The sequence below is a fragment of the Mizuhopecten yessoensis genome, unplaced genomic scaffold (genome assembly GCF_002113885.1).
Source record: "Mizuhopecten yessoensis strain PY_sf001 unplaced genomic scaffold, ASM211388v2 scaffold10183, whole genome shotgun sequence".
In the NCBI taxonomy this organism is placed as follows: domain Eukaryota; kingdom Metazoa; phylum Mollusca; class Bivalvia; order Pectinida; family Pectinidae; genus Mizuhopecten; species Mizuhopecten yessoensis.
The window spans coordinates 202,114-215,460 of record NW_018408420.1 but is presented as its reverse complement, the minus strand read 5'-3'; the positions used below and the strand labels follow the sequence as shown (position 1 = coordinate 215,460).

Below are 13,347 nucleotides of genomic sequence, written 5' to 3'. Positions count from 1 at the left end.
GTTGTTTTTGTATGTTTGTGTTTTGGAAGGGTAGCTCTTACTGTGTAGAAAAGTTCACAAAGTGTTAAAGACAGTATTGAAAAAAATATACTTTGAACCATAATGAGCACGGTCAAATTTCAATCTAGGAAGAAGAAAACCCTTATCACATTCAGGACAGATATTAAAGCTCACCTGTTTATGTCAGTATTTTAGTGCTTTTAATGTAAATGTTCTGTAAGTGTATACACATGAAGGTAAACAACCTGCGTAGAGTATATATTTATGGTTTTTTGTCTACTTCTGTATTACTAGAAGAGCATTATGCATTCGCGGTAAAGCGCTTAAGAGCCGATTTGCAAATTAGATATGACTCACTACTAAAAGCTTTTATAAAAAATCTTATTTATATAATATGAATATATTCTTCAGAAGTGATATCTGGAAATACAGTATGTCTAGAGTCAACTGAACTCGTGTAGTATTTGCACAATAATCTTCAATGATGAAAGTAGACAGAGGAAAGGAAAGTTGATGAGAACAGGATTGATGGACAACATATACCTCACGTGCATTAACCGTCCGGTCAATACAGCTAAAACATAAAAAATATACAAGGAAAAATCAACACATACATTTTGAATTTAAAACTCTAGATCTAGAGTTTATGCATACAAATGTACTTTCCAACTACAGTCAAACTTACTCTGGGTAATACCTTATTTCTGCATATTTCTGCCATCCACTTGCGACTTACGAGTTACGTATGTCGACATAATTATTGAAAGATGTCGACATAATCTGAGAATATGTCGACATAATCTGAGAAGATGTCGACATAACTGTTAAATTATGTCGACATATTATCACATTAGCCGAGATAATTTTGCCGAGATAATTATCTCGTAAGTGGGTAACTCGGCTTTTTATCGTGTTAATGCTCGGGTGTGACATCGACTTGCCACTTACGACTTGCCACTTACGACTTATTTATGTCGACATCCTAGTAGATTATTGCCGACTCACCAAAACGAGGCATGTGCACGAGGACCGCGAAGGTGGGTTGATGGTGACTGAACAGTGGTGACTATACTGGTGAGTAACTTGGTAAAATCAATGTAAATATGGGAAATCAAAGATATGGATATTACAGTAGGTTACTATGATGTACAGAGTTTATCAATCAAAGAGGGATTTTACATAAATAAGTCGTAAGTGGCAAGTCGTAAGTCGATGTCACACCCGAGCATTAACACGATAAAAAGCCGAGTTACCCACTTACGAGATAATTATCTCGGCAAAATTATCTCGGCAAATGTGATAATATGTCGACATAATTTAACAGTTATGTCGACATCTTCTCAGATTATGTCGACATATTCTCAGATTATGTCGACATCTTTCAATAATTATGTCGACATACGTAACTCGTAAGTCGCAAGTGGATGGCAGAAATATGCCACCATACTTTTGTAAAGATTTAACATACATGTAAGATTAGACTTTCGCTTGGTTGACTATTGCCGCACGCCTTTATCTGTCTATTGTAACGCTATACAACTTCCGGGTACCTTTCTGAACAGAGACATGCTAACGTTGTAACTGCTGACAGTAAACAGAGGCGAGTTTTAGATCACATTGTTGATAAAATTTCAAGGTAAAAATGAGACAAGTGTGTAGTATAAAGTGTTCTTTTCTTCATAACTTAGTCAGGATATCTCTGAAATAGACGAAATTATATCTGAGCGATGCGGACTATCACAAATATATGCCTTATCTGCGTTTATTATTTTGCGGCCTTTTAACATCTAACATATAACTTAATGACAGGAGTACAATTACAATGATTTATTTTTTACCGTACTAGGAAGTATGTGCATTCAGACTTTGTTCCACTTGATGGCCATGAATTGAAGCATTAGAACGGATAACAAGGGAGATATCTGTCATTCATTTTGCACACCGTTTCATGTTTACTGAGTGACAGGTACAGAACCACATCGGTAGCTTGTGAAGTTACAGACTGCTTATATTATTCACTGAAAAACTTTAATACCATGACGTTACAGCATCTTGTGAAAATAGTGCCCCCCTTTCCTCCTTGTGACAATCTGATCTGCTAGATCGACCAACTTTCCTACAGACTGCGTGAGACTATCCCGCATCCGGGTAAATGGACAATGACATTTCCTCTTGAATAAAACAATCACCCGAGGAAATGGCGGACTTTGATGTTGAAGATATCTCCCAACTAGACGACGACAGTTTAGGAAAGACACCGAAGCCTCGATATGAAGAAGACGAAATATATGTAAGTACACCAAGGGCGGGTCGGATCCGAGATTTAATATTAGATAAAGCGAAGTTTGTGTTTGAGTAACACTGCATATTTCAAACTGTTGCTGCATGGAAGCAGTGGCAGTGAATAGTGTAATACCCTTAAAACATGTTACGTAGCTTTGGTCTCTTTGTAGACGTTCCTGATGCTGTATTTGAATCACGGCCGACACGACAGCCGTCGTGGTTATTGTAATTCACCCAAAACCTTAAGTCGTCAGCCGTTTGCCCATTTCATTGTAGTTGCTTGTATTGTACAAAATCCTGCCACATTGATGTGGTATATATATGTTTCACAATGTTTCTTTTGCAACAGATCACGTACAAATAGAGCCATTATTGAAATGATATACCTGTTGAAGCATGGTTATTTACTTCATAATATTTGTGTTGTCATTTTTAAAATAGCCCGGTGATGTTTTTAGAGCGACCTCAATTAACAAACGAATTATAAAGGGCCGTCGCTATTACCACCCGAGTGTCAATAGCCACTACGTACCGAGCGGCGTGGCTATTGACACTCGGGGCATCTTCTATGGAAAGCGGATACCGGGTGCATGGTTCCGGATTTCTATACATTTTTCTCGTTGCTTTGCAATAAATGTATCCAAGCATATATGTAACCTTTTTGTCGTTACTTGTACATTGCATTTATTTTTATTTAAAATAATATTTTTTTTAGATGTATGTCATTGCCAATAACTCTCTAAACATACTTAAATTGTTTTTAAACAATCGTATCAAATGGAACGTTAAATAATTAATTAATAGCTTCATTTATTACACATAAATAGTATGTATTATTTTTAACTAATTTGTGTATCTATTTAAATCATTTTTGTGCTTTACATATATTTAATAAAAAATATTTACGATAACGTAGATACTGTGTACGACGTGACCAGTTCGGATGCGCGGGCCCAGTAATTATATTATACATCTGGCAATATGGCAGCGTGAATTTACTTTCGCTTTGTGTGTTCAAGGCTTGGGTAAGGCTATGCTTTTAATTATTCAATTTTTAAGTGAAATACTGTAGAAATTATTATATCACTTTATTGGTGCTATTGTAGTTATATTGAGACAAATTACTGAACGTTTTGTTACCCACGGATTGTAGACGCACGTGCAACACGTACGGTTTAACAGGTTGGGCACAACGGCTCATATGATAATCAGATGGATAATGATTCTGCATTTGGGTAACAGTTACCCATTTGAGTAACAATTTCATTACTGAAATGGGGAATAAAGTGAAATGAAAACACACAAAGCTCTTCTAAAAACTTTGCAGCAAAAAAGGGCGTTATTATTTCAACTAAATCCAATAAATAACAACAAAGTATCACTGACTTTGCTCTCCATTGACTTCAGTGTTAGGCTTAGGGGTAAATGCTGAAAACTGCAGAATTACACCACTGCACTGGTTTTTAATAGTAGAACATCATGAAAGATGACCAAGATAACTTTTGAAGAGAAATCTAAATTAATTTTCAGGTCACCTGAGTCACTCATGGAATTTTATTTTATTGGGGATATTTTGTTGATTTTCAATGGGAAATACTATTCCCCATTTTGGGGTTGTTTTTACTTGTATGTATTACAAAACCAGACGAATGCACTTTGAAACCCCGGGAAAGTCGACAGCAATCAATAACGCTCAGTTTTATGTGTTGGTTACTTTGCATTTTCGCTCAAAATTTATCGAAACAAATACTGAAATGTCTCACTTATACAGATAATTGTTTTTAACATTAGCTTTTAATCATTTCATGACAACTATGGGGATAAATATATGTCCCGTACACCGGCAGTCCTCGCACTCGGCCTTTCCGTACAACAACCACGTAGCTAAACACGTTTAATAAAGTGCATATACCTGTACACTTTGTTAAAATTGGTAACTTATCCATTCGCGTAATATTAATAACTAATTAGTATTGTGCAAAGCTTATTTTCTCGTTGTAAGCCCTATCCGGATACACACAACCGTCAACACACTATTACTCACGCCGCATAAAAAGACATGTTATTATATAATTGTAGGAAACGTGCAAACAATTATTGCATTAGGTGAATACATATTATTTTCGTACTATATACTAGCACATTCTCTGTAAAAAGCACACACCATTGTATAATTTTGGAAGAACAGGTTTTTTTTTGTACAGTAGGCAGTATTCGTGTTTGGAATGACGACAATTATCACTGTCACTTTTTATGAGCTTCAGACGGCATGAAAGGTTTAAATGTATTCAGCCATATTTTAAACGAAAAACTACATATAGATTGTTTGTCAGCAGGACTGGCCGTTTAACCAAGTTGTATGCCTTGAATCGTGTAAAATAACATGACAGAACACCTCTCATTCGAACGTGCTAAATTATAACCTTTAGTTTGTTTTCTTAAGGTATATTTGACGCCTATTTTTGTGATAGCAAATATGAGGTCTGGTAGAATGAACATTACAAAGTCTTATTCACCAATGCTTCGCCTCTGTCAATTTAACATTTTTTATTTTTTTTTTATTCAGTTTTCAAAATGTGTGTGTTTGTTTACAGTCTTGTACATGTAGTTGTTAAATAGACACCCACCATTTGACAAACCTTTCAAATATTTTTACATCAAATCATTGTTTATCGTAGATAAAACTGTAGGGAATTTCTAAATAGGCTATATTTAGAAATGAATATTCACAGAAAAGCAGGTCTCAATGAGGAGCAGGGGCGGACCCAGGGGCGGACCCAGGGGAGTTTCCCTAGCTTGTACTTCTACTTCTACATTATAATAACCGCCTTCAACAAGTTGAAGATTATGTTATTTGGAAATCATTGCTTAAGGAGGGAAAAATAAATAAGTAATTAGATATATAATTCAAGAAATAAATGAATAAATAGGGATTTATGGTAATTTAGCTATGGCGGATTTGAAGGCAGTTATTTGATTAAGTTCGCAGATGTCTGGAGAGAGGCGATTCCAATCAGATATTGTTCGTGGGAAAATGTTTTCTGACCTGTGTTTTACAAGAAGGTACTTACAATGAATGAGCATGGGCGTGCCTGGTGAGACGTGATGGGGGCCTTAAGATGTCCATGGATATGGCTATTTGGTTGTGTACAATCTTATGGGAGGTACTGAGGCGCATATCCTTGCGTCTTTTTTCTAGTGAGGGCCAGCCCAGCGTATTCAGCATGTCACCAACGCTGGACAAGATCCGGTGCCGGTTTGTGACATACCGAGCAGCTCTACGTTGCACCATTTCTCTTTGTTGGATGTCTGTCTTATTGTAGGGGTACAGTACATGCATTTTTAAAAGATTGTCTGACGAGGGCTTTGTATGCATTTTCCTTAAGAGATGTGGAACCTATTTTAAGATTTCTACGAAGGAAGCACAGGGTGGAGTTTGCTTTTGCACAGACTTTATTTATATGAGTGTCCCACTTGAGGTTAGATTGAATGTTAAGGTCCAGATATTTGGCATCATCTACATGTTGGAGCGAATGACCATTTAAAGTGTACTGGAATTTGACAGTGGACTTATTTCTAGTGATTGACATGACATTACACTTATCAGGATGGAATGACATTTTCCAGTTGTCTTCCCACTGTGCAAGTAGGTCTAGATCAGCCTGTAGCCTTAGGGCATTACTGATTGATTTGATAGCCAGTTAGACAATGATGTCATCCGCAAATAGACGGACAGTTGCATCTAGACCCACTGGCATGTCGTTTATGTAGAACAGGAACAATGAAGGGCCGATGACCGAGCCCTGGGGACTCCAGACATGACATTCACGTACTCAGACTTTTCACCTTCAACAAGGACAGACTGTGTCCTATCTGATAACAGGTCTTCTATCCATGTGGCAACTATATCACGCACACCGCAGTGCTTCAACCTATGGATAAGGAGGGAGGGACTTACTTTGGCGAAGGCCTTTGAAATGTCCATGATGCGATTGTCGGTCTGGGTGCCACTGTCCATGTTGTTGAAAACATCATCCTTAAACTCTACAGCTGGCTTTCACATGATCTTGATTTGCGAAATCCATGCTGAAGTGGGTATAAGATGTTTTTTTGTCTCAGCATGTATCATGATTTTACTGACAACATTATGCTCCATCATTTTGCTACATATGCAGGTGAGGGAAATTGGTCAGTAGTTTTCTGCAGAGAATTTTGGACCCTTTTTTATATGGGAGAGACATGGGCTGTTTTCCAGTCAGATGGTACTTTCTCTGATATGAGAGACCGTTCATAGATGATTGTTAGAATTGGTGCTATTTCATCAGCAAGTTCCTTCAAGATTTTCGGTTTGAGATTGTCGGGACCAGCTGCTTTATTAGGAATTAGGTTTTTAAGTAATTTTGAAACACCCTGGACTGTAATGGTGAAATCTGGCATGACTTGATATTGCGGTTTTGCAGAGATATTGCATCTTTTTCAAATTGAGCAGCAGTGAGCATCTCTGAAGTAGAGAAGACAGACTGTAGCCAGGGCAACACCCCTTTTTTCTGTGTTAAAAAATAATCTTGACCAAGGTTTTTGAAGATTTTCCTCTGTTTCATAAGGGATTTCCTTCTAATATCAACCATCCCTTGAACTATGATTTTCTATGGCTTCCCCTTGCCAGCAGTTTGAATATCTATATTTATCTCTATCATATTATATCTATATCTATATCTACGCCTATATGCAATGTGCATTTGGTAATAAATTGAATTGAAATCTATATATGCCTAAGGGTGTTACCTAAACAAGGAGTCCACTACTTATACTCTAAACAATAGGGGATTAATCCTACATTGTCTATATATTGTTCTAATGTCAAGGTGTGACCCTGTCAGTTGGGAGAGGACTATACAGTGTTATTTCAAAGGTAGAGTCTATTTCATGATAGCTACACCTGTATTTTCACCTGTTCATACATTATTTATATCAAGGTGACATACATTTACACAGTATTAATTGTACCTCCGGTCAAGACTCTTTTACTTTCTCGTAACGTAATTCTGTTACCATTCATTAACGGCTTCCCAGCGGTAAACGTCTTACAGTGTATATGTATCAATAAATGTCGAATACTATTACTTACAATTTTAGTGTATCATTACTAAGTTTTCCCTCCATCAATCGGATCGAACACCAAGCTATCATCAAATATCAGTTTAAAGAGACAAAAAAGCATGAAATGAAAAGACATCACAAACCACAACAATACTTGAAAGCGAAAACACGTCTTCCGGAAGTCGAATCGTTTCCTCCACCACACGTGGGGACATTTCTTTAACCATGACAAGATTTCAAGTCTCGCAGACATTTCATTACAGTGAACTTCAAAATGTTAACGTAAACAGAAAAGAAAGATTATAAGATGTGTTTTTATTTAATCTGTTATTCGTGAAACTCGTTAAAGGTTGTTTCATATAAACACATTATTCTGCTATATGATGTCACAGAAAGAATGCAACAATTTTAAACTTCTAAAATCTGTCTGAATCACAAGCACCTCTCTTTAAGCATGCATAATGGGGCTATCAGGTTGCGGTTATCATTTGCGGAATTTCAGCATTATTTAGGTGGGTTATTTATAGTCTCTCAAAATACAATTCGAGGTTTATTTAAGAGCTTTCAATTAAAACAAAAGTATAAGTCGAATACAAATACCATTGTCCTAAACATTACCGAAGCTACTTTGTGATCGTTTGAATATAAACTATGTGTTTACGATGTGAAACTAATAATCTATAATGTTGAAGCCGACCATACTTTGTATAGCCGAAAATTAAAGTGTTTACCGTCACGCATGTCCCTAGTAATCAAGTTACTAAACTGTACATATATTGTCCTTTACTGAGCCTTTGTTTGTCCAGACAGCGATGGGTCTGCTAGTTTAACATGTCTGGTGTTGCTTACTAAGTACTTCAATATTCACTGCAGAAATTATACAGTCATCCTCTGCTGATTTTCTACCGTATGTCACTGTATATTTTATAATGTACAACATGTTTATAGCTCGCTAATATCAAGGAAACTACTCCGGTGTATCTAACAATCAACACTATCTGGCTCATCTTTTGTGTGCCTCCTCTTTATGTATTAGGGTATGTGTGTGTACACATGTTGTATTGTTATTACTTCCTTAATCAATCCTTGTTCATCATACATTCTGTAGTAGGTGACAAACTTCTCCGATTTAACAAGATACAGCATATTGCCTGCCACAAGTGGTGCAGGATACTTCAAAATATCTTAGTGTTTATAATGATGTTTCTTTAGTTTAGGTTTGTTACCATTTTTATATGATATCTAGTTGTATGAATTCGAGTCCTTAAGTGTTGCTGCTGTAGTGTATTGATAAAATTTTGTAACAATATATTTTTTATTCTTCAACAGGTGTATCTTAAAAATTCTGTGATTGGAAAATAAGGATATGTATTACATAATTTGGATAGTGGCGTTTCTTTTCTTAGATATTCACTTATATAAGGGTAAACAGTGTAATGTAAAACAATTATTTATGATATAATGTAGTTGTTCGGGATACGTTAACCTGATAAGTGTCTACGTTTAGCGGGTATCCGATCTTATTGCTACATATTACCGAAAACCTCATGTTTTATTCTAAATATATTATTGTTTAACAGTTGTGTATTGTTTTGATCTCAATGTAGGTATTGTTCTGTCACTTTTTCAGTTTCTTTTATATTACGTTTTGACAGACTGAAAACAGTGGCGATTTCGGCACATCCAACACCGATTGGGATAGCTCATTAAATCCTGGGTCTGGAATCGCGCAGTCAAACGGATATGGTTTGGATGATCCGGGACAGAGCTTTGGACCTCGCTTGGATCAAACTCACACTTTGAGCTCCAAATCCTCCTCGGATTCAGAAGATGAAGATGACAGAGAGACTGTGTACTCTCGGTTCGATCCCAAAGTTCTCGCCAATTCTGTGAATCCACGAAAGTATAGGGAAAGATACAAAAAGAAAAATAGAGCTCCAACGCCACCAGATGTAAAGAGCATTCCAACCCAACAAGCCGAAACTGAAGCGAAGGAGCAGGAACCGAAATCATCGAGCAAAACGCATACAGAGTTTGTATTAATGAAAAGTTTTATTTAGTATTATTCATCTTTTTACAATGAAAACATGTGTTAATTAGCAGGTAATGGTTTTTTTAAATAATTAACTAAAAATACCATTTTATGCGTTGCATATTAATCATTTGAAATCAATAATTCAAATGTAAATAAACAAACCTCAAACAATAATATTCATCGGTCATACTGACACAAGCTGATGTTTCTGGGTCATACTAAGAAGAATGTGCCTGTTCTATTTTTGAATACGCTTAATTTTGTAAAAAAAAAAAGATAGAAGTTCGGCATCTGTTTCATTTACCTTTATTCTACTTTGTCTTCCCTGTAATTCCGTTGATGCAATCTATCAACATTGATTTTATATCAGTGCTTTCATGAGAGTATATAGTATTTGCTAATGCGATGTCCATTCGAACCTGTCCGTGCGTGCATTTGTGTCAGTCCGAGCTGTATCCGGGGCTTTCGTTCTAAACTACTGTATTTGATTTAAGACTGAACTTAGTGCGGGGTGTAAACAGGTATCATTCTGAGTTTTAACATTGTGACTCAGTGAAAGGAAAATTGCTCTTGGATATTTCTTTATACTACCGTACTACATAGTATATCATAGAGTATCATCAATCGAAGTCTACTGTCAGTGTTTCCACCACTGGGCAGATTTAGATACATATTAATACATTTAATACCACAGCATCAATTCCAAAATGTTTGTTCATTATATAAGTTCATATTTCCAACACGTGGTTTTATAAATAGAACGCGAAATATTGTCTGGGTCACATAGGCCTTCAAAGAGATGTTACTGTTCCCAAAAAGAGAGAGTCTGGTAATTTGGCAAAAATTGGGTGATGAACAATCAATATAAGCCAATAGCATCACCCAATTCGATGTAAGATAGGAGAACAAAGTTTTGTTTTTACAATATAAAAAAATAAATGATCATATTCGTCTCTGCGTTACTGTGGCAGTGTGTATACATTACATTATATCATGCTATACCTATAATCCGCTAACTTAACATCAACCTTGATTAATAAAACATTTCTCTTTATCAAAGAGGCAGTCATCAGATCATTTATCTTTTATAGGTTTTGGGACATATTCAAAATCATAAGCCGGGAACCGAAGAGAGACGACTTCCATATGACAGGCAGGATGATGGTTTTAAAAGTTGTCACCTACATAGTGTTGGGGTTGCTTCTCCTCGTCTGCTCTGTAATACAAAAACTCAGTCTGGCTACGCTCGTGTCCAATACATCGGTAAGTACGTTGTCATTAAAAGGTATATATTACAATACTCTGATTGACACAAAGTGCCGGCGAAAGCACTGTTTACATGCTTGAGTACGATTCAACAGAAATTCTCTTTGACGTAAGTTGGTGAAATACACGAGCAAATAGGCATATCATTTGTTGGAATGATAAACACAGCATATTTTCGGTAAATGAACATTTGATTTATAATGGGAATGTACGTGTTTGCGTATCCTTGAACGTTCCTCTACACGAAGTATCAATTTTGATACACATTGAGATCAATATGAAGTATGCGCTGTGTTTTTGTCCATACGAATAACTTAATTGTAAATAATTGTTACAAACAGCCTATATAATGAGATTAACATCTAGAACCTTTACGATTTAACTGTGATGCAAAACCTAGTCAGTCACATACTACGACGATTTATCACATGGCTACCCTGTTATGAGTGTAATAACACCCATTACATAAATATTGTTATGAACACACGTGTAATAACACATTGGAGGTGTTTAATTGGTCAGTCTATTCACATTTCGTGTTTGGTAATACGCGTGACGTAGTCTGTAAGCATAGCTACTTTTTACTATGAGTCGTAGGAAAAATATATAAACACTGTACTACTAATTTTACAATCAATGGACTCGCAAAATTCCCACTTGATAAAGGACCTAACGAATACACAGTGTAGATGGACGGAGTTGATCTTGCGATGAATATGCCAGGAATTACAGTCACATTAACTCTGATCAGCACAATATCATTTCGCGCATATTATCCGTCCCTTCAGTAACCATGGCTCTCGTCTTAACACAATGTCAACAGAATCAGTTGACTCCAACTTATAACAACACCGCGTACAATGTTTGGTGGTAATATGTATTGAGGATACTTCCATATCAATGTGGTTACAAAACAGGACAACGTAAGTCATCCAAGAGTTATCAGGCGAAGAGAAATCATGTCAGACTGCGACAGTGACTAGTCCAGCTGGGAAACATGTGTGACCTCCGTTTTGTACTTGCGCGCGCTATGACGCGGCTTTCTGCTGTACCACGTCTGTCCGGCAGCCTGGCGAGGTCATTGTTTAGGTCGTTGTGTTAAAAACATTGTCCCACTTGCATTACTAATAACAATAATTTGCAAAGTTAAACAAAAGCTGACAATTTAAACAATAAAATGAGATGGGAACTATGTTTCATCGCATTATGTGGAATGATATTATTTTAGCCGTTATTTGGTAACTATTGATAAAGACGGAATTCATAAAACTGAGTTTCAAATTACTGTTTTGTCAAATTTGTTACGTCATCTGATAAACAGAAAGAGCTTCGCAAAATTCAAACATTCTCAACGCGTTTCATAAATCTCATATCAAATGGAAACTCATGTGAGATCCTCTTTTTATCAAAAGATTGTAACTATAACGTCATAATTGGCGTAAGACGACCACGGGTTATATGTTGTAACTATAACATCATAATTGGCGTAAGACGACCACGGGTTATATGTTGTAACTATAACGTCATAATTGGCGTAAGACGACCACAGGTTAAATGTTGTAACTATAACGTCATTATTGGCGTAAGACGACTACGGGTTATATGTTGTAACTATAACATCATAACTGGCGTAAGACGACCACGGGTTATATGTTGTAACTATAACGTCATAATTGGCGTAAGACGACCACAGGTTATATGTTGCATCACCTGTTTGTTAGTTACGTTCATCTTTCAAGATACAACAGGGTAGACGTTGCTGTTGGATTGTTTAGTCCCCATGGTTTCTTGAAAACTTGGTGGACACAGTAATCTCTTTTGCGCAGTGACACGGTTTATAATAAACAGGTTTTACAGAATATTTCATTTGAAATTAACCGGTACTCCTTTAAATTAGGATTTCATGACCAGCTTCTCTGCTTCAACAGTACATTTATTGTTAAAACGATTTGGCCCTAGCATCACCAATCATTCCAAGAAGAACGAAACTGCTGTATGATCAAGCATAATTCATTTTGTCATTCAGTATCTATTACTAAGTTTTAAATGTACAATCAACTGTGTCGCATTCATCTTTTAAGATATAAGGTGGTAGAGTGTTGTGGTGGAAGTTTTCGTCCTCGCGGTTTGCTGAAACCTTGATGGTTACACGTATATCTATAGAGTAGTGGCGCGCTTCATAATATACACAAATTACAGATAATTGAATTTGTAAACAACCAGTTCTCCTGTTAATATTTAAATGCCTAAATTGTAGGGTGTTACGCAGCATCCTCTCTATTTCAACACTAGTTTAAACAATTCGGATGTCCACCGTTTTGGCCCCCAGCAACACCGACGAGTCTTTGAAGTACGACACAGCTGTATGATAAAATATAATTCATTTTTGTGCGTGCTGTTTCTTTTGCCAAAAGGGAACACTGTAGATCGAATAAGTTAATCCATCAAATCCAAAGCATGGAATCGGGAACAGTTTAGACAAGGCACTACAACGTCTTAAAACGAATAGTGAAAGAGTACAGAGAAAGATGTAATTGGTTGCACCGGCTTTGATTTGAAAGAAATCAAAATATTTCTGTTTTTCATTTATTTGTATATTTTCATTCAGTGCTCAACACATTAATACCTTAATGTATAATGTGATAAAAACGACATAACTATGC

General features: G+C 36.3%; 1 protein-coding gene across 4 annotated transcripts in view; it reads left to right on the top strand.

Annotated features, from left to right (window-relative positions):
- Window positions 1-1,011: 1,011 nt before the first annotated feature.
- The window catches only part of LOC110459670, a 28,200-nt gene continuing 15,864 nt past the window's right edge, over window positions 1,012-13,347 (top strand). For 2 of the 4 annotated variants that reach the window (XM_021512031.1, XM_021512029.1), the window contains exons 1-3: window positions 1,576-2,290; window positions 9,039-9,415; window positions 10,510-10,681. In XM_021512031.1, the coding sequence (XP_021367706.1) occupies window positions 2,198-2,290; window positions 9,039-9,415; window positions 10,510-10,681 (642 nt within the window). In that variant the 5' untranslated portion in view covers window positions 1,576-2,197. Of the gene's footprint in view, window positions 1,075-1,575; window positions 2,291-3,229; window positions 3,309-9,038; window positions 9,416-10,509; window positions 10,682-13,347 lie in introns of those variants that run through there. The other 2 variants (XM_021512030.1, XM_021512032.1) reach the window with 2 other exon arrangements.